General features: G+C 42.2%; 1 protein-coding gene across 1 annotated transcript in view; it reads right to left on the bottom strand.

Moving 5' to 3' along the window:
* The window catches only part of LOC144267306 (hexokinase HKDC1), a 40,077-nt gene extending 17,110 nt beyond the window's left edge, over positions 1-22,967 (bottom strand). Inside the window, exons 1-7 of the mRNA XM_077821151.1 lie at positions 22,905-22,967; positions 14,177-14,339; positions 5,870-6,018; positions 5,660-5,779; positions 4,628-4,723; positions 3,601-3,700; positions 2,197-2,380 (exon numbers count right to left, since the gene is read on the bottom strand). Of these exons, the coding sequence (XP_077677277.1) occupies positions 2,197-2,380; positions 3,601-3,700; positions 4,628-4,723; positions 5,660-5,779; positions 5,870-6,018; positions 14,177-14,339; positions 22,905-22,967 (875 nt within the window). The remainder of the gene's footprint in view (positions 1-2,196; positions 2,381-3,600; positions 3,701-4,627; positions 4,724-5,659; positions 5,780-5,869; positions 6,019-14,176; positions 14,340-22,904) is intronic.
* Between the last annotated feature and the right edge of the window lie 4,281 nt (positions 22,968-27,248).

Below are 27,248 nucleotides of genomic sequence, written 5' to 3'. Positions count from 1 at the left end.
GGTTACACTCAAGAAAGATATCTAGGCATCATCATGGATAGGTCTCTGAAGATATCTGCTCAATGTGCAGAGGCAGTCAAAAAAGCTAAGAGAACATTAGGAACCATTAGGAAAGGGATAGATAAGAGAGAATATAATAATGCCACTGTATAAATCCACGGTACACTTACACCTTGAATACTGTGTGCTTTTCTGGTCACCCCATCTCAAGAAGATACATTAGAATTGTAAATAATACAGAGAAAAGAACAAAAATGATTTGGAGTATGGAAAAGTTTCCATATGAGGAGAGATTTAAATGCCTGGGACCATTCATCTTAGAAAATAGAAGAAGGGGGAGAATATGAAAATACTTAGTCCTGCCATGAGTGCAGGGACTGGACTAGATGACCTCTCAAGATTCCTTCCAGTCCTACGATTCCATGATAGAGGTCTATGAAATCATGAATGGTGTGGACAAAGTGAATAGGTAAGTGCTATTTACTCCTTCACATAACGCAAGAACTAAGGGACACCTGATGACATTAATAGGCAGCAGGTTTAAAAACAAACATAAGGAAGTACTTCTTTACACAACACACAGTCAACCTGAGGAATTCATTGAGAAAACTATAACTGGATTCAAATCTGAATTAGATATGTTAGTGAAAAATAAAGTCCATCAACAGCTATTACCCAAGATGGTCAGGAATGGAACCCCATGCTCAAATCTCCACTTGCCAGAAGCTCATACTGGACAACAGGGGATGGATCACTCAGTAATTGCCCTGTTCTGTTCTTTCCCTCTGACGCATCTGGCACTGGCCATTTCAGAAGACAGGATACTGGGCTAGGTGGGCCATTAGTCTGATCCAGTGTGGCCACTCTTATGTTCTTATATTCTTATAGACAAAAACACCAAGGAACCTAAGTGAATCTAATTCTTTCTACAGATCACCAGAATTGCTATATGTTTAAAAGGTAAAATGTAATTAAGCCTTCATAAAAGTAGATACCAGCAACTCTCTGTATTTTAAACTGGTTATTAACCATCATGGAAACCATATTAAACATGATGCATTTCACTCCAAAGGCTCTAACAAGTAATACTGCAGGAATTGCACTTTGATAAAATGATACATTTCTGGAATTAAAAGAATAATGTGAGGGGAAAACATCAGATTACCAGCCTTTCAAATGGTAGCAGTTAAACTTGGGTGTGTATTTTCTTTCAGTGACACAAGGACAAAGCAGATATTCCTGTGTTATCGCTTCTTAAGCAATGTATTAATATATTTGCAACCCAACCATTAGGAGGAGCTTAGATGAAATACACTTTTAACACAGGTTTCATCTATGTGCATTGGGGTCTCCTCTTTTGGACACCTACAGGGTGACATACAGAGAACACTTTAGAAGGTAGTGTATAACAGAGAAGCAGTTTTCAATGACTTGACCTTGCATGGGAACTCTTGGCATTCGTAGTGAATGAGTGGACTAATAGAGGTTACACTAATATTCCTAATTCTGTCACTGCTGAGGAGCTATCCCCACCTCTATCCTGTGGTTCCTCATTAACATGCAAGTAATTTAAGAAGAAAACATGCCAGGTTCTCTCATGAAGAAAAATTATAAAGATCAGCCTCACTTCCTCATTTTACTCCATCACAAAATGACAATAGAATTACTGACTAGTAATAATGTAACATTACTGGTTCCTTTGTGGGGATAGGTGGTGAAATCCTGACTCCATTGAAGTCATGTCAATGGCAAAACTCCCATTGACTTCAGTGGGGCCAGAATTTCACCCAGAGTCTCCAACAGGACCCTTCCATCTGAAATAAAAGGAAACAGAGTTGCAAAAAATGATCCACAATGCATGAGGTCTGTGGCTTCCAAGTCACACCGTGCAGCTTGGGGTGCCCCGGCCGGTGACGGCTCACAGCAGCAGTGAGGCACAGCCATGTAAGAGATCCCACCATCAACTGGTAGGTTATAGAAAGGAAGGGGATCTTAACTGAACTGGTCCCGGGAATGTTTTGGGGATGGATGGATGGAGGCTTGAGCCAGCTTCCATCATGACTGAACTAGTTCACCTAACCCTACTTCCATTCCCAATGGCTCTATAGCTCAATGTATGCTCGGTAAACAGACTCAAAATGTGGAGACTGTCACAGAAAGCCTTATGTTAGTCGGTGAGGGAGGAACAATACTTACAGTTGTTTTCCAGGATTGATAGATCCCAAGTCAATCTCCCTGTCAAACTCAGTCCTGAGATCATCCAGTGACCCATCGTCTCCAAAGGCTCCCCACTCAGTGTTAATGCACATCCTCCCCTCATCACCTTCCACCAGATCAATGTTACTCATTTCTTCCATGTAGCAGGCATTTGTGCCAGTTCCTGAGTGCATCAGATGGAAACAAATTTACACATGAAGAATTAATTGAAAATGCATTTTAGAATTAGATTCAATATTTTCTTTACCAGAAAATGTACTTTCATTAAGTTGCATGTTATGCTATACAAAACCTTCTGTGTCTGAAACCTGTTAAATAACCATTGAATATCAAGGAAATAGTGAATGAATGAAATTAACTGAATATAAGGGCTGAATCCTTCAAAATATTTGTGCTATTTCATATTCACTCCTATATGATACTTTAAAAAAAATAAAATTGGGAAAACGTGAAGCAGACATGTTATGAAAAGAGTATATGATTCTTGTTGGGAAAGGTGAGAAGAGGTTTTCCATCTCTGAACAAAAAGATATGGATCTTCTATATCATTAGCAGAAACATTTATTATGTAGGCCAGAATCTCCTGAAAGAATTGAATAGAAACACAATTACAGCCTCCTTTATTATTTGATGATATATCTGCATATGAACAGGATGGAAATTCCTTTACCATTATGGACCTCTCACTTCCTGACAATATAAACAATATCATTTTTAAGCATGATTGTTGCAGTCATCAAAAGGCTCGAAAATACTAACTGTAATGAAACATTTTCCAAACAGCTGGCAAAAGGAGCTGTTCACTGTGGGTCTGACCCCAAGAGCTCTCCAATGTCTCAGGACTTGCCAATATCTTTGTGTCTTTATTTTTTGTTAACAGAAGTAAATATATACATGCAGAGATAAAATTTTAGGATATATTGAATTGTCCCAAGATTAGGCAGAAGTTACTAGAAGACAGACAGACAGGCAGGCATCTGTGTAAGAATAAGAGTAAGTAGAAGTACTCAGGAAGTGATCATTTGTAAAAGGTCCCAGGTAAAATAAAACAAGCCAAGTAACTTCTTTTTAAAATATCAATTTGCATACAAGATGACAACACCCATTTTATTGATTTGGGACTAAATTTTTTCAAGCCAGCTTTAACCAAGCCTTTTTTTTTGTAGTTGCAATTTTTTGGATATGCAGGTAGTGTTACTTAAATGTTTACATTCCACTTTGTATCCAAAAGTGCGAGACTAGTGCTTGAAAATCCAATCTTTTATGTTTTTTATTTTCAAATAGTTTATTTTTTAATTGTGAAGTTGAAAATGCCTCCCTGCCCCAGATTTGCTAAAATCATAAGCCTGCTTTTTCAACCCTGCTTTAAGAAAATAAAATTACCTATTATGACACCAACTTCACAGCGCTGATCATCATATCCACAGGTCATCATTGTTCCCACAGTATCATTTACCAGTGCTAAAACATCTACATCAATATCCTAAGAGAATAAAGACCTCTAGTGAATAGAAAAACATTTACACCCATCCTTATAGTTCAGTAACCGTGTTTAGACACAAAATTGACTAACTTCTAGAGGGCCCAATTTAACAATGTGACTAAGATTAATTTACTTCAATAGGATTTAAGCATATTCTTAATAAGGATGGATTTAAGAACCTGCATAAGTACTTTGCTGAATCAGGGCCAGAATCTTTAGTTGTTCTCCCATTTCCACCAGACCTTAGTCAAGAAGTTAAAGGAAAACAAAAGCTCCAGTTTTGATGCGATGGCACCAAAGATCACCATGCAAATCACTAAGAGCCAGATTCAGGTATCCTTACTCATGTGAAGTAGCACCTTATTTCTTGCATAGCCCCACTGAAGCCAAAGGGAAGCTGGGGGAGTAAAGAGCTAGTCAACCTAAGTACGTACACCAGACTCCGGCCCTAAGTAACAAACATTCATGTCAGAGCTGCACAGGTCCTTGCTGATGTCAGTGACACTAATACACAGACAGAACAAACGAAAAGCAGAGCTGGGTTTTTTTGCCAGGTTAGAAACAGAGAAATATAGTATATGCTAAAAGGAGGTCAGCACACAATTTTTTTCATATTTTGTAAATGTTACAAGGGATAGAGAAGGTGTAAAGGAAACTAGCTTTTTAAAGTGCCACTGAATACGTATAGGAGAATGCTAAAAATTAGGTTTTAACTATGTTTCATTACTAATTTTAAAATGTAATCAATCATCCCATAGTTAGTACTTTTTATTACAAATACAGCAAAGTCAAGCACAAATAAACTATCCTTTAAGACTATAAAAATATGTAAGCTAGCCTTCATTATCAAATATAGGCTATTTATTTCTATATGAGGAAATTATCTTATTCTATTTATTATTAAGACTTCTTCACTATAAAACTTGCCTTATGCTTCCTGAGGGCATGGCGCAGAGAGCTGACCACATCTGTCTCCTGCACTCCTCGTACCTTAAAGTACTTTGTCCAGGAAAGCAGCACACCCTTTAAAAATATTCAATCTATGTTACAACTTCAAAAATAAAGTTTAGCATGAATAAATACAGAGGCAGTAGAAAATAGAGTATATTCTATCATTGACTTTTGGAGAATTTCACTGCCACTACTGCATATGTAAGAATTTCAGAAGAAGTAGCGGAATCACCCATTGGCAATCCACTGAGACGCGGAGTAAAGGTCTTTTCATACAAGCAGCCTTGTCAACTGTAGCCATCACCAAAAATACTACAGAAGTGGTCAAAATAAGACCCCGATCCTGTTAACAATTATGCACGTACTTCACTTTAAGCGTGGGTAGTCCTATAGACCTCAATGGCCTACTCACATACTTATAGTGAAATATGTGCATAGCCTTTGCAGTGTCAGGGCCTAATACACTAACTTATTATTGTAAGAGAGGTGGCAAAAAACAGGCAATCAAATAAAGGCAGTCATTGCAGCTTCTGCTCCCACCCCCCATATGCTATCTGATTATTTCAACTGTGTGCCCCTGGTATTTCAAATCTCCTATAAGTATACCAAACAAGAGGGATTAAAATATAAGCCTGCTTTATAGCACAGAAATACAATGCCTTTTGAAATCCATGTAGTATTTTCTATCAGCTGAGTTGATTGTTATTTAAATTGACACACAAAAGAAGAGTTTTAGTTAACTGCTCTAGTTGCATTGAAATATAATAACTAATCCTTCAGCATATAATTGTGATTCCCACCTCTTCCTTCTGTAGGTTTATAACACGATGCAGAGTGTGAAGGGTGATATGAAACTTGGTTGAACTATGAATATTTTTCTTCCTCAGAAAACCACACAAAGGTTACTTTTTCCTACACTACTATATGTTAACAATCCTTTCAAAAATTCTCTCTGAGATCTACTACTATTACAATGTAGCTACCGATAATGTTTTTTTTTAATCTTACCTCTTCTAATTTAGTCTGTATGCAAGGAAAAGAAAATGTAAACCCAAGAGGGAATTTCTTATGTTTTATGTTTTTGGTCTCCATGAAATCTGCCAGACAGTCAGCGACATAATCGAATAGCTGTATAGAACAGAAAGAACAGGACAGATCAATAGCATCAATTATATTCAACACAGAAAGAAACTCCACAGAGAAAAATGCACCACATACTTCTGTTCCATTCCCATGTGTGATCTCCTTTGGGGTTGGGTAGAACTGACTCTCCATTTGAACATTCTGCTTCCCATCTTCAGACACTTTCACCTTTAAGACTCGAAACTTGGAGCCACCAAGATCTAGAGCAAGAAATTCCCCCTTTTCTGCAATAAAAACAATAAAAGTTACTTACTATTGCAGCAGTATACAGCAATGTGAAGTGTGATCTGAAGGCATATTTAAGGTAAATGCTTGGGATAATGAATGTACACTATTAATCATTTGGAGCAGAATTGTTGCCAGTAGCTAAAAAGATCAGAGTGGTGAATTCTTTAGCTCTTCACTAGACTCTGCAATGAAAATAAGGACCCTTGCAGAGTGTATTGTGAATAGTTGTAGGCCATATTGGAAATGCCGTCCTATTGAAAAAAATCAGCAGAACGACACACGTGCTTCAACTTGGACACATGGTTAAGTGCCTTCCTGAACTAGGGACCTAGTCTCAAGTATAGGGTAGGATGATGTTCTCGCCTTGAATTTGATACAAACGGATATATTCCACAAAGGGGATGGAGGAGAAATTGCTTGTGTAATAGTTTGACATTCAGCATTTAACTGTATTATATATTTACTGTCGCCCTTGCTTTTGTTCATTCTTCTTTCCCTTCCTTAGCTCCATTGTTCTGAATAGCAGCAGAAAGACATGATCAGGTAGGTGGAGGGCCAGTGCAGTCCCTCCCCTAACAGACTGAAACTACATAGGCCATATTGGGTATGTCTACTCTGCAGCTGAGAGCAAACCTCTCAGTCCAAGCAGACAGACTCCTGCTAGGGGGCTCAAGCTAGAGCACTAAAAATAACAGTCTGGACGTTGCAGTGAAGGCTGCAGCTCAGACTTTCAAGCTTACCTGACCCCCTTGGCTTCAGAGCCCGAGCTGCGTTTTTAGTGCACTAGCTCAAGTCCCACCAGAATGAGTCTATCTACCAGGGCTGGAGGCTTGCTCCCAGCTGCAGCGTAGACATACCCATTGTAGGGGGAAGAGTCATCTTCCCCAAACAGCACTGCCTGAGCGCTCTATCCCACTGACAAATATTCTCCAAGAATTCTTCTCTCCCCAGAACCTTCACATATGAAATTTCAACAAAAAATGAATTTTTAAAAGTATTAAAAAAATTTATTTTACCTTAAAATGTACTTTATTTATTGTAAAGTAAGTTGTTTTGGAGGAGCTTGGAAGTTAAACTTGGCCTTATGAAACCATCATACAGCTAGAGCTGGTTAAAATTCACAGCGTAGACATTTAATTTAAATTAAAAACCTCTATTTGTCCCCCCTTCTCTCACTCCCTTACCCACAGGAAGAAAAGGAGTACTTGTGGCACCTTAGAGACTAACCAATTTATTTGAGCATAAGCTTTCGTGAGCTACGGCTCACTTCATCGGATGCATACTGTGGAAACTGCAGAAGACATTATATACACAGAGACCATGAAACAATACCTCCTCCCACCCCACTCTCCTGCTGGTAATAGCCCATCCAAAGTGACCACTTCCCTACAATGTGCATGATAATCAAGGTGGGCCATTTCCAGCATAAATCCAAGTTTAACCAGAACGTCTGGGGGGGGGGGGGTTAGGAAAAAACAAGGGGAAATAGGCTACCTTGCATAATAACTTAGCCACTCCCAGTCTCTATTTAAGCCTAAATTAATAGTATCCAATTTGCAAATGAATTCCAATTCAGCAGTTTCTCGCTGGAGTCTGGATTTGAAGTTTTTTTGTTGTAGGATAGTGACCTTCATGTCTGTAATTGCGTGACCAGAGAGATTGAAGTGTTCTCCGACTGGTTTATGAATATTTTAATTCTTGACATCTGATTTGTGTCCATTTATTCTTTTACGTAGAGACTGTCCAGTTTGACCAATGTACATGGCAGAGAGGCATTGCTGGCACATGATGGCATATATCACATTGGTGGATGTGCAGGTGAACGAGCCTCTGATAGTGTGGCTGATGTTATTAGGCCCTATGATGGTGTCCCCTGAATAGATTTGTGGGCACAGTAGGCAACGGGATTTGTTGCAAGGATAGGTTCCTGGGTTAGTGGTTCTGTTGTGTGGTATGTGGTTGTTGGTGAGTATTTGCTTCAGGTTGGGGGGCTGTCTGTAGGCAAGGACTGGCCTGTCTCCCAAGATTTGTGAGAGTGTTGGGTCATCCTTCAGGATAGGTTGTAGATCCTTAATAATGCGTTGGAGGGGTTTTAGTTGGGGGCTGAAGGTGACGGCTAGTGGCGTTCTGTTATTTTCTTTGTTAGGCCTGTCCTGTAGTAGGTGACTTCTGGGAACTCTTCTGGCTCTATCAATCTGTTTCTTCACTTCCGCAGGTGGGTATTGTAGTTGTAAGAATGCTTGATAGAGATCTTGTAGGTGTTTGTCTCTGTCTGAGGGGTTGGCGCAAATGCAGTTGTATCGCAGAGCTTGGCTGTAGACGATAGATCGAGTGGTATGGTCAGGGTGAAAGCTGGAGGCATGTAGATAAGAACACTATCCCCGATAATGTCACAGCTAACCTGGTGGCTGAACTTATCCATAACTATTTTACATTTGGGGACAATGTATACCTTCAGATCAGCGGCACTGCTATGGGTACCCGCATGCCCCCACAGTATGCCAACATTTTTATGGCTGATTTAGAACAACGCTTCCTCAGCTCTCGTCCCCTAACGCCCCGACTCTACTTGCACTATATTGATGACATCTTCATCATCTGGACCCATGAAAAAGAAGCCCTTGAGGAATTCCACCATGATTTCAACAATTTCCATCCCACCATCAACCTCAGCCTGGTCCAGTCCACACAAGAGATCCACTTCCTGGACACTACAGTGCTAATAAACAATGGTCACATAAACACCACCCTATACCGGAAACCTACTGACCGCTATTCCTACCTACATGCCTCCAGTTTTCACCCTGACCACACCACACGATCCATTGTCTACAGCCAAGCTCTGCAATACAACCGCATTTGCGCCAACCCCTCAGACAGAGACAAACACCTACAAGATCTCTATCAAGCATTCTTACAACTACAATACCCACCTGCGGAAGTGAAGAAACAGATTGATAGAGCCAGAAGAGTTCCCAGAAGTCACCTACTACAGGACAGGCCTAACAAAGAAAATAACAGAACGCCAAAGAAAATAACAGCCGTCACCTTCAGCCCCCAACTAAAACCCCTCCAACGCATTATTAAGGATCTACAACCTATCCTGAAGGATGACCCAACACTCTCACAAATCTTGGGAGACAGGCCAGTCCTTGTCTACAGACAGCCCCCCAACCTGAAGCAAATACTCACCAACAACCACATACCACACAACAGAACCACTAACCCAGGAACCTATCCTTGCAACAAATCCCGTTGCCTACTGTGCCCACATATCTATTCAGGGGACACCATCACAGGGCCTAATAACATCAGCCACACTATCAGAGGCTCGTTCACCTGCACATCCACCAATGTGATTTATGCCATCATGTGCCAGCAATGCCCCTCTGCTATGTACATTGGTCAAACTGGACAGTCTCTACGTAAAAGAATAAATGGACACAAATCAGATGTCAAGAATTAAAACATTCATAAACCAGTCGGAGAACACTTCAATCTCTCTGGTCACGCAATTACAGACATGAAGGTCACTATCCTACAACAAAAAAACTTCAAATCCAGACTCCAGCGAGAAACTGCTGAATTGGAATTCATTTGCAAATTGGATACTATTAATTTAGGCTTAAATAGAGACTGGGAGTGGCTAAGTTATTATGCAAGGTAGCCTATTTCCCCTTGTTTTTTCCTAACCCCCCCCCCCAGACGTTCTGGTTAAACTTGGATTTGTGCTGGAAATGGCCCACCTTGATTATCATACACATTGTAGGGAGAGTGGTCACTTTGGATGGGCTATTACCAGCAGGAGAGAGAGTTTGTGTGTGGGAGGGCGGAGGGTGAGAAAACCTGGATTTGTGCTGGAAATGGCCCAACTTGATTATCATACACATTGTAAGGAGAGTGATCACTTTAGATAAGCTATTACCAGCAGGATAGTGGGGTGGGAGGAGGTATTGTTTCATGGTCTCTGTGTATATAATGTCTTCTGCAGTTTCCACAGTATGCATCCGATGAAGTGAGCTGTAGCTCACAAAAGCTTATGCTCAAATAAATTGGTTAGTCTCTAAGGTGCCACAAGTACTCCTTTTCTTTTTGCGAATACAGACTAACACGGCTGTTACTCTGTTACCCACAGGAGTTTGTGTAGCCGTATGTGACCTAAACTCCATGCCAGACTGAGATTTTATTGGCTTTGACCTTGAAAAGCAAGCCAGAAATATACCTCTGTAATTCTATGGGCTGATAGCATGAAGGAAAGGAGATAAACTGGATGAGTCAGTACACTATGACACTAGTCAGAAAATTAAGAGCTGAATGACAAAAATGAATGGCGTGCTGTTAAATGAGAACTATTTCAAAGAGTGAAGCTCAAGGTGCAGCTATTCTGGAAGTTAGTTATAACAGAACACTTGAAAATTTAAACAAATTCCAAGTACTCAGAATCTTCCAGAAGTTTTGTCTGCAGAGAAAGCTGCTCTTTTCCAGCAATCAATGGAGAATTCGGGGAGAGTGCAAAAATGGCATTACACAAGACATAATTTGATGGTAAGGTACGTCACAAGGTGACATATCAACAAGTCCTTGACACCAGAGAGAGAGAGAGAGAGAGACTGACTGTTGTCTGCCAGGAGAAACTGCCTAGGGTTGGCCTTGAGACAAGTGAAGTTTTGAAATAGTAATGAGACAATTGTTGAAATCAGATATCCCCTGAAGCCACTTTGGAATTTCAGGAAGGGCTGAGTGTCATTTTAAAGCTGTGAAAAGCCAAGGGATAACAGGACTTACTCCATGATTTACTTTTCTGTTTTGGTGGTTGGGATACATAGCTAGCTCTAATGTCCAGCAGGGTGACTTCGAAGGGTTATGTACATACACTAGTGTACAAGACCCCTCAAATGTCCTTCATTTCAAGGGGCAGCACTGATCTTAATCCCACAGTTATCTATGTTCCCTCAAATTTGCTCTCTCCACTTTTATGGTTGAAAATTATCTATCACCAGAAACAAAGAGCCGTGGAACTGAGGCGACGGGAAGCAGGGTTTTTCACATGAAAAGAATACAGCCCCACATCATTTTAAATTTCTTGCATGAATAATTTGTGTCCCCCATTTTGGGTCTGTAACTGGGTGGCTTGCTCTCAGGTTGGAGAGCCTGGGGCTAAGCCAATCCTGATTAAGGATGAGCCCCACATGAGAGGGCTCAGGTGATTCCATTATAAAGAGCAGCTGGAAGCTGTATGGGGGGGGAGGGTATGCTCAGAGACAACAGACTCTGCTAGGAGCGAGCAGGTTCCAGCAGAGTCCTGGCATTCTGGACTAAGGGTATGTCTACACAGCAATTAAACACCTGTGGCTGGCCTAGGTCAGCTGCCTCAGGCTCTCGGGGCAGCCACTCAGGCACAGACTGGCACCACAGCTCTGGGACCCCTCCCCAGCACAGGGTCCCAGAGCTCTAGCTCGAGCCTGAACATCTACACCGCAATTAAACAACCCCACAAGTCCAAGTCAGCTGACCTGGGCCAGGCGCAGGTTAGACATACCCTAAGACTCCAACCAGGAAGGTCTAGAAGTCACCTGCTAATGCAGGAGAGACCCTGAGCAGGCAAGGAAGAGTGTGAAATCTTTCCAGCCAGGGAGGCCTGGGAGTAGGAAGAGAAATGTCTGTTTGTGGGATTTGAATTTGGGATTTTGAGTTATTTTCTGTGAATAAACCCAGACCTCACAGCGGGGTATTTAGACCTCAGAAAAAGTGTGTGGAGTCCGTGTCAGGAGCCCTTTGAGGGAGACATTATTAGCAGAAACCACAGAGGCACCCCTGGCCACGAAGGGCTATGTCACACCTGGAGGGCTGCATTTGGGCCTTGGCAGGTTGAGAAGCACGCTTGTTCAGGGGAGAGACTTCACCTTTCATTAAGCCCATTACAGTACTTACTGGAAAATAAAGAGCTTTACTATGCATGCTGGCTAAAACAAATAGCAGCCAACCATGACACAAACCAGCAGGAGTCTCATCAGGATGTTTGAGAGGGAGACATTTAACTGATTGGGTCGGGGTTTAGCCACCCAAATCCTATTAGCATTAATAGGAAGCAGGCAGCTGAAACTGTGCAGGAAACTGAAAATCAGCTCTCAGAAATGTAGGTAGAGTTTGAAATTTTCCATAATAAACTCTGATTTGAAGATGCAGCCCTTTAACTATTGTGTGTGGCAGGGGGTGAGGGAGGGTATTCAGAAGCTAAGGGTTTGGTGGATCATCATGAAGTTGAGTGAACCCAAACCTATGCCTGCCTTCCAGAAGGAGGTTCTCCTGCTCCACCAGGCAGCAGCTAGCCCTCTCCTGCCACGTGAGCATCACAAAGCCAATGTCTGCTAAAGGGAATCTGCTATGGCTGGCTTCTGCAAACTAACAGAGCTGCTTTGGTGGGTTCAGTCTCCTTTGTCTGGTCAGTTCAATCATCATTCTGCATGTCTCATTAGGGACTGAAACACAGATTACCTCCTCAGTCAATTTGTTTGCTAGTGCGTGGCTGATTTATTACTATTGCTGGAAATGAGGATTAATTCCATCAAATATAACGAGCACTTTCCTGACAGATTATATAGACTGTGTTGGGGAAAGCTCTTTCTGTGTTCTGTAATTTTCACAATGTGGAAACATGTATTTTTAGAAATAAACAGAGGTACAGAAGTCACTGTCAGGAACCAAACTGCGGAAGGGCTAAGTAGCCATGTCAGGAAATCATGGATCCATGGGGGGACAGGGAGTTATTAGAACTTCAATACAATAGCTGGGGTTTAAGATGAAGGCTCCAGCCCTGCAATGGGGTTCACTCCATCCCCCGTGTCCACTCCAAGCTCTGTCGAGTTCTGCATGCAGCCACTTGCAGGATCTGATTATACTGCACCATTCTGGCGTCCATGAATTTAAATATTTTTCCTCTTCTATATCCAGAGGAAAAGCATCGCTGCCTAAAGTTATACACATCCTCAAAATGAAAACTTCATATTGTTTTCGAATTGCATGGATGTTACTGACCTGTAGAGGGTCCCCTCATCCTATTTAATCACCGGTCCGGTGCTGGTTTGAGTTTAGCTTCGCACCAGTGGCTAAGACTAGATTAGTATTTTTGTATTCAGTAAGATGAAGGTTTTTAATAGCTAGCTGAGTGTTGTCCTGGTGAAAGCAAAACACACCCACACAAAGGCATTATACATATTCATGTCATCTGACAGCACATTGTACCTGAAAAATATTAGGTGTGTTTAGACATTTTTGTTAATGATCCACAATTATCTTCTCCATGAACGACAACTACTCTAGAAGGCCATTTATCACGTTAATATTAATCCCCGGTCTTCTACAGTCCCTGCTGTGCTGCAGCTGAGCATGAACATCCCCTTGAAACCAAGGGAACGTGAGAATGTACCTGCACAGCTCAGCTGAGTTGTGTTGTGCTTGGAGCAAGGAGCAGCTTGTCACAGCCTAGTTGACTCTTCACGAGGAGAGAGGCCTCAGCCCCAACCGGGACAGTTAAATCACCTTCCAAGGTAGAGAAAATGGGTCACGGGACCCAATTAGGCCTCTGGGATAAAAAGGGGAGAGGCCTGGCAGGTGGGAGAGAGAAGACACCAGAGGAAGAAGCAAGCTCTGAGAACTGCTGCTCGCTGGAGAGCAGGAGCACCCCCAAAGGAGCCCAGGAAAGACTAAAGAGAGCCTGAAGGACTGAAAGCCACTGGCTCCAGTGTCAAGGAGTGGAATCTCTCTTGGACTATCACAAATGCCCCTGGGAGGAGGGATATGGGACTCCTAAACTAGTGAGACTAAGGGCTAGGACTGTGGGGCCAAAGGAGCTGTAGCAGATAAAAGACTGAATAAATAAAGATCCCACAGAAGGGAATCTTATTGTAAAGATTCTGGTCTTAAAGTCAAGAGTTATTAACCATTGCAAAGAACCAAGAGGGAACGGAGGGCATGGTACCTGCAGGGCCACCCTAGGGCACAAGGGGACACTCTGGGATGGCACCCACCTATCCACATAGCTTGAGACTGTTCCAGAGCTCCAAATTCCAAATCCAAGATGCCTAGACATATTTCATTGTAATCCATCAATTCTTTAAACCAAAGAAAAAGTAATAATGCACCAGGATCACTCACCTGACCCATCAGGAATCGACCGTACAAACGTTGGCAGCATTTTTACGGCAGCTGTTGGGTGTGTGTCTCTTTCCAGGCCCTTCACCATCTCTGCTTGGAAGCGCGTCATCACGTCAAGTAATACATCATCAGAAAGACGCATGTGGTAAAGGAACCTGTCAACCTGAATCAGGACGTTGAGAATATTATTTATAATGATGAGGTAACACCTAGGGACCCTGGCCAAGGATCAGACCCTATTGTGCTATGTATCTCACACACACACACACACACACACAAAGATAATCCCTGCCCCAAAGAGTTTACAATGTAAGTACATAAGGGATGATTTCTCTCTACTAGAAGTCACTAGAGCAGGATTTCTCCCACGCTCCCACTATCATTAGCGTTCAGTTACACAGAAAATGCTTCCTATATACAACCACTAATCACAAGAGTTTGGTGCAGTGTCCTGAGCACAGAGCTTAGGACCAGGAACTCCTACATTCTAATCCCAAGTCTGCAGCTGACTTCTGAATAACCTTGGGCAACTCACTTCACTACTCTGCCTCAGTGTATGTCTGTAAAATGGAGATGATTGTATGTACCTCACTTTCAGAGGTGGGAGAAATAGTTAAATGTTTATAAAGCGCTTTGAAGTTAAGCACCCTACATACATGTAAAATGGTTATTTACCCTGATCCTCTGATTCTGAGATTTTCTATGACATCAGCTACAGTCATATGATATAGGGTTAGGCTGGTCCTGTCCCATTGAAACCAATAGCTACATTTCCATGGAATTCAGTGTAAGCAGGAGGATGGCCTATATAAGAAATGCTTCAACCTATAAAATCTATTTGTAAAGATGTTTAACCCAGTGTTAACTAATATTGTTTGTGACAGTATTTTACTATTTGTCCATCAGAAACGGTCTGGCCTGTTCAATGGAAGATCCCAAGTCTTGGAGTTACACTGCTCTAACCAGATATCAGCTGTTTTGTGCAATTTTTTTTCTCTTATATACATGTGTTTGGGCAACAAACAACTGAATAGGAATAAAGACTTTAGCCATGTCTACATTACAGGGACTATAGTGGCATAGTTACAGCGTTGTAGCAATGTTGGCACAACCTTGTATCGTAGACGCCGTCTGTAGTAACAGAAGACTTTTTTCTGTTGCTGTAGGAATACTATCTCTCTGAACAACAACAGCTAGATTGATGGAAGCATTCTTCCCATTCACCTAGTTGCCCCTACACCAGAAGTTAGGGTGGCATAGCTCACGTATATGGATTTTTCACTGAGCACCATAGTTATGCTGACCTACATTTTAAGCGTAGACCAGGACTTTGTGAGAACTTAGGTCTCCCCACCCAGGACCAATTGATTCACCAATTCAAGAGTCTCAGACAGTAGTTAAAAATTACTTACACTTGAATAGATTTGTGAATTTTTCAGAAGAATTAGGTGTTACTGGTGCTATTAGCTAGTCCTCTGTACCCAACTTGGCAAACTCCCCATCTCTCCCTTTCACCACCCTTTTTAAATGCTTACCTGGTCTCCTGTAGCTGCTCAGATCCAGCCAAGCACACCTATATCTTTTGCCTATATTTGCTGCATGAGTGGTGTGATCAAATCCTTACCAGGTATGTAAGGGGAAAGTTTGTGGCTTTAAAAAAAAGAAAAAATCAGCCTTAAATTTTAATTAACATAGGACTTTAAAAATTAGGAGAAACATTTTACTATGTGTATTTTAAATTTATCTCTGGCCTGCTGAACTATAATACATATTATTTCTTATGTGTGCTATACTGATGGCCTTTGTGGTGTTTAGTCATCATATTTGTTTTGACCACATTAAAATATTTCTACATTGTATAGAGCAATGTTTCCCGTTAAAGAATGCCAAACATAGGTAATCCAGCTGATGTTTGTACACACACACTTGCAGTTGTGAATGTTACAAGGAAGGGTAATTTTACATTTGTACCATTATACATATCTGAGTTTTCAGAGAAGGAAGATTATCCTTTGATAACTTGAAAGGCTGCATCTATAAACGTCATCTCAACCCAACCCCCTATTGACTTTCCTTGTACACTTTATGTATTACATAGAAAGAACCACATTAAACACAACATTCAGGCTGCAAAGCCAAGCACTCAGAAGTTAGGAAATGCTAAAATTAAGATTTTCTGTGCCACTTTAATTCAACTCTCTTCTACACATGCATTATGATACCATCTTTAATTCCCTGACCACATACTTTTTTCACCCCCCATGGTCCCCTGCTTCATTCAGTGCAAAGAATGGACACTACTCACTTATAGCTTGTCTACACTTGAACCACTACAGTGTCATGCAGGTTTCCTTTGAGAACAAGGACTGATAGTTCAGACACAGTGATCGCTTTGGGAAAACACTTCACTTTCAAAAGAGGAGCGTGGGAGCTTAAATTCATAACTCTGCTAGACACTAAAAATGGACTGAGCAGAGACATTGGATTTATGGGTTATTACAACTATCCATAATCCACTAACCCCCTCTTCTTGCCCATGACTGCAGAGGTGTTCAGAGGCTACTCTACCTTGAAAGGTAGAACGTGGCTAACTACTTCTGCTAAACAACCTGTTCCACCTTGCATTTAGCTCTGACCTTCAGAGTACCTTTCCCAGACAAAAACAGCAGCTCTGTGTGGCTTGAAAGCTGGTCTCTCTCACCAACAGAAGTTGGTCCAATAAAAGATATTACCTCACCCACCTTGTCTCGCAAACACTAATGAATCTATTTTCACTCTATTCTTGTGAGTTAAAGCATTACCATTCCCTATTTTACATATGGGAAACTCAGGCACGGTGATATTAAGGTCAAGAGTACACTAATTTTGAGTGCCCCAATATAAGATACCTATGGCCCAACTTTTAGAATTTTATAGCACTATCTATGTTCAAAGCACAGCTCCATTGACTTCAGTTGCAGCTGTGAATACTCAGCAGTTCAGTAAACCAGACCTGATTGTCTCAGTTCAGGCACCCAGAAAATGAGATGCATACACAGTTATTGGCCATCTGTGTATTTGGTTTAAATAACTTGCCCAGCATAACACAGGAACTCTGTGGCACAGGCAGGGATAGAATTCTATTTTCTGGGGTGGCATTCAACAGCCTTAACCATGACACTTGCCTCTCTCCCCCTCCACTGTTCTGTCTCCTTCACTAGATACCTTTTGCAGTTTCTGCAACAAATGAGGCAGGGGTCCTACAGACAACAGCCTCATTCACTACACATCGCTAATTCACTCCCAGAGCCCCATCCATCCTGTTCACTGAATGAGAACAGGGTCCTGTGGAAAAAATAGTATGTGAACACAATTAAAACCTCTGTGCATCATAGGTGCCGACTCCGTGGGTGCTCCAGGGCTGGAGCACCCACGGGGAAAAATTGGTGGGTGCTCTGCACCCACTGACAGCTCCCCGCCCCCTGCCCCAGCTCACCTCCGCCTCTGCTCTGCCTCCGCCTCCTCCCCTGAGCATGCCACGGCTCCCCCTAGCTCCCAGGGTTTGCTGCCGCAAAACAGCTGTTTCGTGGCAGTAAGTGCTGGGAAGGAGGGAACACGGTGCACTCAGAGAAGAGGCAGGGCCGGGGCGGGGATTTGGGGAAGGAGTCCAATAGAAGTAGGGAAGGGGCGGAGTTGGGGCAGGGACTTTGGGGAAGGGATTGGAATTGGGGTGGGGCAGCGGCAGAGTCAGCGTGGGGGGGTTGAGCAACCACTGGCGCTGGGAAAAGTTGGTGCCTATGCTATGTTACATTGACACCCACATGGATCTTTAGTAGGGTTAGAATCATTAGAACCACTGCACAGATCTCCACCACCTGTCCTAACAGAGTAACTGAAAGCAGTAGTAGGTTGGCATCCTCTGTGTGGGCCAGTCACTAGAAAATGAGCCACACATTTCGCCAGTGGAGTTCATAGATATTTGCTGACTGCAGAAGAATGCTGACTCACAAACCCTTGATACTATTCCAGATTCAGAAGGGACTGTGTTCTAGTGGTTACAGATGCTTATGCCCCTCTCCTGCTCCATTTGCCCTCATCCCTCTGCCCCACCCAACATCTGGCCCATCTAGCCCTGGTTAGTGTTCCCACACCACTCAGCTTCCTATCCCAGTTCCCCTCCTTCACTCCACATACCACTCATCCCCCTCAGTTGCTCATTGCAGTCCCCACTCCCATGTCCGCCATGCCTGCAGGTGAGGCCGCGCATCCCTCTGCATTCCAATTTACATTGATTAGGAATCAGCTTAAGTGAAACTAAAATAAGTTACACAAACCAAAACTTGAGGATCTACCCAGGTGCTCTCACTGGTTTAATGAACACAGCAAAGGAAGAATCTGTCATTTGTTTATATAGATTCCCTGCTTTTGCAGAGTCTCTTCCAACTCTACCAGGGTTGATGGTTTGTAAACTAATTTGGTGCTGGGACCACATTTCTGTGCTTGTGCAGAGGTGTCAGAGTAATAGCACAGCATTACAAGCAGAAGTCTGACTGTTCATACACAGAAAGGGCTTGGCAAGGCTGTAGAGGATCAAGCTCCCTCCCACTCCGACACTTTCACCATTCCTTGGCTCCCAGTGGAAGGAGCCACTTTCAGAGTAAAGGTTTACTCTCCTTGACCAGTGAAATCCAGGCTTTTCTGAACAGTCAACCAACAAGTGTGCTAAGCCTTCCCCCACCCCTCTTCAGCTTCTAAAATTCATTTCCAACTTACCTTGCTAAGTTGCATATTTTTGTACCACAGAGCTGAGCCACTGATTACAGCACAGGTGGGTTGTATCCAAAGGCCATCTCAGCCTTGCCTATGACACCATAACCATACGATTTAAATAGGACCTAGTGCTGTGAGGTGCTGAATGATGCCTGGAATGGTGAGTACTGGGCCAATGGGAGCTGAGTGTGTTATGCTGGCTCATATTAAAGAAGTTCTGTATTAAAATCACAAATGAGTTTGATTCCCCATAGTTTAAATTCCAGGGTATTACTAATTAAGAGGTCTCCTGGTTTTTGGTACTGTTTCTCTCCCTCTGTGTGTGAAACTTGCAAGCTGCTAATTGTGTTAGTATATCCTAAGACAGAGTCTGTTCTCAAAGCAATTCTTTGTAACAACTACTCCTCACACAGAGAGAGACACAAAGCGATACTTTGTAACAACAGAAACAGCACACAGACACCCCGCCCTTTTGTTGTATTCATCTCGCTTTGTTAACAATTGTGATTAAAATAGAGATAGAGGATGGATGTGGATGGATGCTTGCTGTGGATAATAAATGAATCATCAGGGAGGTGTCAGCCTAAGAATCCGATGTCGATCGGCCGAAGAAGGCATCAAGTGGAAACAACCAGAGGACCCCCGGAGGGCAGACTGGAATCCACCCAACAGCCTCAAGGATGGGAGTACCGAAGAACAAGATAACATCTGGCAGCACAGAGCCGTCAGGAATGTGCCATCTGCTGATTGATTCAGCAACAGCATGATGAAGCAATTCCCATAGACTGGCATAGGAATAAATTCCTATAAAAATGGACTCCAGAAACTGAGAACTTTGGGATCTGATTCTGCAAACCAACTTCCAGGAGCATCAGATGAGCATCTGACAAGGCCCTGCTCACTCCTCGTGTCCAGGCCACCTGGCCAGTGGCTTGGCACAAGCAACTCTAAGGCTGGTAACTATGATAACAATCTTGCAGAATCTGTGTGTGTGTGTGTGTAAGTAAATATGAAATTGAATGGAATGTTATAGCTATAGTAACTGCTTATTATGATTCTTTCTGTAGTCACAATAAATGTGGCATTTTGCCTTATTCCCTTTAATAAGATCCTGCTGGTTTTTATTTTATTGGTATAACAAGTGTGTTCCATTTCTCAGAGGAGCAGGGAACCAAAGGCTAATTTCTTTTCCATCTTTGGAGTTGTCTGTTTTAAACTGCAGTCCTACTTTAGCTGTCTGAGGTGTTTCCTGGCCATTGGCCATGAAAGGGGTTCAACAGTGGAGATTGGGGAGTGCTTGTACAGCTTGCTTCATGTTGGTAAAGTAATGATGAGCCGCTAAAAGGCAGTTTCATTTAAATGGGAGTGGGGATAGATTGGCCTGTGCTATCACCAGATATCTATATTTGCATGGACCAACTAAATTACTCATTCATGGTCCCATTTAAAACGAATGAGCCAAAATTATCCAAAGCACACAGATGAAAACCCAGATAAGAAACAGGCAAATCTATCAGGTGCAGCGAGGACCTTGGGAATAAATTTAGAAATTTATCATCTAAACTAGAGATTGCTGAAAAACATTATATTGAAATATGTTTCAAGATAGAGAACTGGCCTTTTCCCTTTAAGGCACTTCCATCTATATCTCTCTCTCACACACACACACACACTTTTCTCCAGAGAGGCTGATAAGTCTCTGACAGAACTATCTGAATAGTGATCCAAAAGTTATTACATCTCTCCTTTTGCAGAGGTTATCTCCTGATCATCTGCTGCCTTTAGAAAAAACAGATTTAGAGGTGTGTGTACGTGCACGTTCGGCTGAATATGTATTCTGGTTGCATTTTCTCAGGCTCAGTTTGGACAATCACCTTGTTTAGCTGCAGACTGTGGGCAAGTATAAACCCTTTAGGAGCTTCTGCACTTAAGATAAGGGAGCCCTTCAAAACAAAACATTCCAGAAAGACCAAGCAGAGCCTTCTGTGATCTCTAAACTGCTTTACAACCAAAGCAAGGTCATACCATTAAATGGTTTGATTATAAAAAAAAAATCAGGAGGGAGAGGGATAGCTTTGAGCATTGGCCTTATAAACCAGGGTTGTGAGTTCAATCCTTGAGGGGGCTATTTGGGATCTGGGGGCAAAAATTGGGGATTGGTCCTGCTTTGAGCAGGGGGTTGGACTAGATGATCTCCTGAGGTCCTTTCCAACCCTGATATTTTATGATTCTAAAGATAGGGACCTTCATAAGAGCAGAAAAATCTCTATAGAAAGTAAAATTCTATCATCTAAGCAGCTCCCTCTCATCCCTTTGGACCAACACAGCCCTTGTGTTCAGTGTCTTGCCTTGCCTGTGAAAGTGACATTGTAGCAGTGATGAGCTGAGGAGGACTCTGGAGTCTTCCCACTTCTTTGGTTAACGAAAATCAGCTGTGTCAGAGACAGCTTATATCTGGGCTCCATAAAAATACTTCCCAGTGGTTGGCCTTGATTGCAGCAAGAGGCAGGCTGCCTTTTTTTTTTTTTTTTAAAATGTCCCTCCCAGAAACCCGACAATGGCTCGACTCTTCCATTAAAATTGTACATCAATAAACTCAGCGTATTTTTCAGGAAAAAAAACAAACACAATTCCAGGAAATATGCTGTTCCAAGTGCCGTTGCTTGCTTCCTTAGTTATGATCATAAAAAAACGTTGGAACACAAACTGAGGATTATCACTGACCAAGGAGAAAATCGGAGCGTTAGGGCTGCTTGTTAAGATATGGGCAGCATGTTACCCATTGCGCTGTCCACTCATCCTCTCTTTCTGAAAGGAAGGAAGGACATTGAGAGAGCACCCAGAAAGCCCTTCCAGCATAAGGCATTCTGTTTTTCTTGGGGGAATGGGGGGGGGGGAGAAACAACCTTGTTCTATTGCTGGACTAGTCCAGTGGTGGGGCTCACTTATGGGGATCTTGACTCATTTCCTCTTGCTCCTTTACTTAACAGCCTACTCTTGCTTCTGGTTTGCTCATGTATCTTAACAGCCATCCTTCCAGCTGATTAGAGAGTGGCAACAACAGGGCCCAAAGGGAGTCCAATGTAGATCCCCCTTGGCCAGAGGCAGGTGGCCACAACATGAGGGTGAGGTGGTATTAGGTCAGGAGGTGGGAAGTCAGGCATTTGACAGAGATGCAGAAGATTAACTCAAGGAGCATGCAGAGTGTGTAAGGGTTTTATGCTGCAGTGCCATGAGCCCACATACCAGCACTTTGCCAAGAGACTAGACTTCGCTATCTGCTGTGTGCCCAAGGCAGGGCACCATCAGCCAGTTTATTTGCACATCAAAAGCTTAAAGTCTGGACTGTCTAGGACTTTGCTAATTAAAACTCAGATTTGTAAACATCAATCATCAAATATCTTGGCTGAGATTTTCAAAGCCAGCTAGATCTAGACATAAAAACTTTCCCAATAAAGCAAATAGGAGCTGTGTGTCCAAATGCCCCTGGGCCCGATCCAAAGCCCATTGCGGACAATGGGTGTCTTTTCATTGGTTTCAGTGAACTTTGACTCAGACCCCAGTTTTGAAAACCTCAACCTCATTGTCTAAATCAAAATGATAATGCAATCCAACAAGAGTGCAAGTTTCTCATACTATGCTTCACTACAGCAGTATGCCGGAAAGCGCTTTCTTTTTGAACATTTTTAAAAAGAAGCCTCAGAGCTAACACTGCAGTCTTCCCTTACTGAAGATTATTCACACATTCACTATACAGGGAGTTTTGTTTCCTAGCGCTAGTCTAAGTTTATCAGATCTGAAGACTACATGAAAATAGGACTGTTTTAAAGTCCAAAGATTTACCAACCCTTTAATCTCCACCTCTTTGCCAGGAGCATACTGCACAGCATCCACACTCATTTTTTGTTCATACAGTAAAATATTCTCTGCTCTCCTGTAACCCACGTCAATCTTACCAACAAAGAAATTTGGACCTTACCTTTTTGATTTGATCTTCTTTTAGTTTTGTGAAATAAAAAGCTAATAAATGCACAGCAAACATTTTCTTGAAGCTTATTGGTGTCTCAGTGATGATAGAGCAGCTGTGAATAATTAATTCCAAAGTGGCAGATCTTATTCATGAGCTAAATGTTAAAAATACTTCAACAAAGCCATTTCCCCAGAGTGAGATATTAGAGCTCCTGCGAAATCAAGTCCAGGACTAAATCCATTCAGTTTGTTGGTTCAATGATTAAACTTCAGTGTGTGTCTCTCTCCCCCACCGGCCAGTCCCTCCCTTCCCCTGGTACACACTTTATTGTCTAATAGTAAGCATCTGGCTAGCCGCCAAGGTGAAGGGGGGGGGGAAATGATGTGTATCGGCCCATTCAGGAATTTTTACCACTTAACAATCTAGTTACTATGCAGTGTTCTTTGCTTAACCCAGCACCATCTTGTGCAGCATTTGACAGACTTACACAAGAATGTGACAAACACAAGCTGCTTCAATGAACTTTAGTTCACTTAGAAAGTTATGCAGAGTTGTTGGAATTCAGGATCTTTCTTTCATCTGGCTAGCATTCCAGTTTTTGAGACAAACCTGTGTTTCTTAATCGGATGTGTCCCAGTTTCTGATTCGCACAGCACATTATTCTCTGGGGCTTGTCTCAGTAAGCACTCACACTCACCCTGGCCAAGCAATACTTGCCCCTAGTTTTACTCCTTACACAATTCCCAACTTGCACACATTATTCTCCCATTGTCTGTGCTGCCTGCAGAGGCGATGCGTGAGAGGTGAGGGAATGTGAGGTCATGTGCCCCCCCATTTCTGCCAGGGCTTATATGTCCTGACCTGAACCCTACTGCATACCACCAGAACCTTTAAATTGTACCCTCACCCCCCCCAATCAACAGTTATGTGTCGTCTCTGGCTGCTTGTGATGACAAAATTTAAGACTTATGTCCTCAGAACTGCATGTGCAAGGGAAAAATTTGGCCCATCTGGCAGCTGGACAATTTTAATATTAGACTCAGTCTTACTCAGAGACAAATTCAATTATAATTTAAGGTGTGCAGCTCTCATTGAGGCACCTATTGACGTCAGGGCTGAATTTAACCGTATCTCTAGCTTTTAATATTTTTTGTCAATAAATACTAGAACAAGATGAAAACGGAAAAGCCAACTGTAACACAAACAAGAAGATGAGCATGCTGTAAATAAGAATTTCTAAACTATACCTTTCACTTCAAAAAAAAATTTTAAACACCTTGCCAGCCTGAGATCATGGTTCATTTCTCCCGGATTCATCTTTTAGTAAGTACTGTCTGACCTAAAAAGACAGAGACAGACACACACACACAACCGGTCTCTTTACTCATTATGTACTTTTCTCATGTGAGCCACATTCCTGGCTGGCCAATTAAATGGAGAGCATCACCTTTTAAGCTCCATTCCTCTTTGTTCCAGAGCTCATTGTGTGTCTAATACAGATTTAAATTTTCACTTTCTCATTATAAATATAAATAAATATAAATGTCACATGAAAAGGGTCTCAAAGATTTTAATTACCACACAAAGTTTGTTAATCAAGTAGTATTTGTCAGTTTCATTCTGCTAGCAAATTCAATCAATTACAGGTTTTCAGTGCATCCTTGCTTTGGATAAGTAGGAGGGTGAGGAAAGAAGGAAAATTATTGTTTCCATTCAATTGATTTTTCAACACACTAACAGCCCTTAAAAATAAGACAAATTGGCTACTTGGGCCACAGTGGTGTAGTGACATTAGTGCAAATGACAACTGAGGCCCAAATGAATATACCAGCTTCAATTACCTGGGTCATGGTTTGCTGTTGTTAATATACATTAAATATAGAAGTGTTTTATCCAGCAAGCCAGGTACAACCCCTCCCTCCCACTTTCAGATCGTAAAGGATCACAGCATGACTTTTCGATCTTTGTTATACTCCCTTCGCAGCTGCATCCTGAGGAATTATGGAGTGTTCTAAGGCAGATGATCATCTCCAATCCAGCATGCAATTACCTTACAGTCAAAGACCATTCAGGTAAGATCCTCATAACCAGTATGGGGAGCTTTTAACAAAGGTGTGCATGCCGAGAAAAAATTCCAACACCTGCCCCTACATCAAGGGAAACAGTTGTTAACACCAGCCTCCCACAGGCAGGGAATACTGGTGATGGGTCTGCTGCCTGCCAGGCTCTCTTACTCAGAGTGCTAAAGGCTACACGCTCCCTGCTGCGGGGAGCTGATGAAGATTTTAATCACTGGAGATTTTATCACTCGAGCATCTACAGCCTGCTGCCTCTGAGCAGACCCCCTTGGGACAAGGCTTCTGGTGGAAGGAGAAGCCTGGTGCTAGGATAGAGGATAGCCACTTCCTCTTACCCCAAATGTGCAGAGTGAGTTCATCCCAGTGTGTCATCCCTGCACTTAAATGCCTTCCATGAGACTCTCCCTTCAGTGGGATGTCATTTCCCCAAGGAAGCATGGGGAAAGTTTAAACAAGCACTAAGGGTGGGTATTAACTCAGTTTCCCCTGGTGGCAATGCGGATGTAGGCTGTAGCACGGAGAATGTGGATTCCAGTGCTGTCTCACTCTGGAAGAGTATAGGGAGAAGGTGGTAAAATGCCAGGAATAGGTAGCTGAGGTAGGAGCTCAGGCTACTGGAGAGGAAGAGTGTAGCTGTCGAGTACCTGGGGTGAGGACATGCAGTCTCACACTAGCATACAGTTTACATTTAAGACTAAAGAAAGCTCTGTACAAATGAAAGCCTAGGTCTCCCCCAGTCATTCAGTATCCATTACAATTATTACTTTTATTTATTATTTCTACTGCAGTCACAGCCAGTCTCCCAAATCAGGGTGCGAGACACTGCCCATGAACAGAGAGAGAGACACCCCGCCCTGAACAACTTACAATCTGAAGCCCCAACTCTACAATCACAACTCTGCATGGGTCTAGGCCTCCAATCATATTGATCTAATTGCAGGATCAGGACCTTCTGTTGAAGACCAATGGATCACTACCATTTCTCATTTGCCCAAATATGCTTTTCCCCAAACTGCTCCTGTGTCCCAAATCTCCCTACAATTTTCAGATAAATCTCATTTGAAGTTTCTAAAATGACTGACAGCTCAGCTATTTTTCAGATGTGGTACCAAAAAAAAAATTAAAAAAAACTTTCCAAAAAACATTAAACGCCTCCCCCTTCTGAGTGTCATCTCAACAAAATACCACATATGAATGAGCTCAAATCTGGGCAAAACAAATGTATCCAGTAGCCACAGGACAGGCAAACTTTGATAGAAAAAAGTGACCTTTCTGAACACTTTTTTGAGTTTGGGTGCAGTATTAAGTTTCTTCTGACTTGGTTTTACCAGGAGTGGAAGCTGTTTCTAAGAGCTTAATTTATTTAACTTGTTCAAACTATTTTGACGTTATGCCCCATTCACCCCTCCAGCACATTATTTTCTGACAGAATGAGTTTTATTAGTTTATCTGGTGCATCACTCTCCAAAGCAAATGCTTCATTCTCAGCTTCAGGATTCCAATCTTAGTTGCACATTGGAGTTTAGCGATAACAGATATCAGGGAAGTGAAAAGTCATCACTTGGCTTCACCTCATGTCAAATTCTCTAAAGCTCTCATTTAGATTTCAGTGAGTGGGAGATAACGGTGTATTTCACCTTCACTACCATATTGGATATATGCATTAGTGAGGACAAATTGCACAAAGCTCAGTTTTGTCTAAGGTTCTCTTTAGACATAACCATTAGCAGCACAAGGCTGCAAAATAATAAGATAAAATCTGTACTTAAGACACCTTCAGAGAGACTGAACAAAGAAAACACAAAAGAAGCCCCTGTCCAGCAAGGGGGGGGGGGGGGAAATCTGTCTTACCCTAACTTCTACACAACCTCCATCTCCTTTGAAAACAGTGTAAGAATGGAAAGGTCAAGTTGGCTTAGGCACAGTGTCTTCAGAAACAAAGTTGCTGAAAGTGGCTCTTCCAACTGAAGGTAAGTACTGTGTAAAATGCAATTTACATTTTTATCAGGGAATCAAGCTTTCTTCATTTAAAAAAGGGCCAGTTGAAAAGCGTGTTGAACTTTCACAACAACGTAGGAACACACAGCACAGCTCCATGCACAAAAACTCTAGACACAGGCCATTTGGAAGTGTTCTTGTTTTGTGCAAAGTAGACCCATGTTAAAAATGTGTTCCTAGCGTAGCTTTGCAACATCAGTTTTGATCACACCCTGTGAGGCCAATTGGACAGCAACGTTAATTAGATCTAGTGGCAACTGTGCCATTAGCTCAAAAG

Source organism: Eretmochelys imbricata, chromosome 7 (genome assembly GCF_965152235.1).
Source record: "Eretmochelys imbricata isolate rEreImb1 chromosome 7, rEreImb1.hap1, whole genome shotgun sequence".
NCBI classification, from domain to species: domain Eukaryota; kingdom Metazoa; phylum Chordata; order Testudines; family Cheloniidae; genus Eretmochelys; species Eretmochelys imbricata.
Note: the sequence above shows the minus strand (reverse complement) of the source record. Positions and strands in the feature narration are given on the sequence as shown.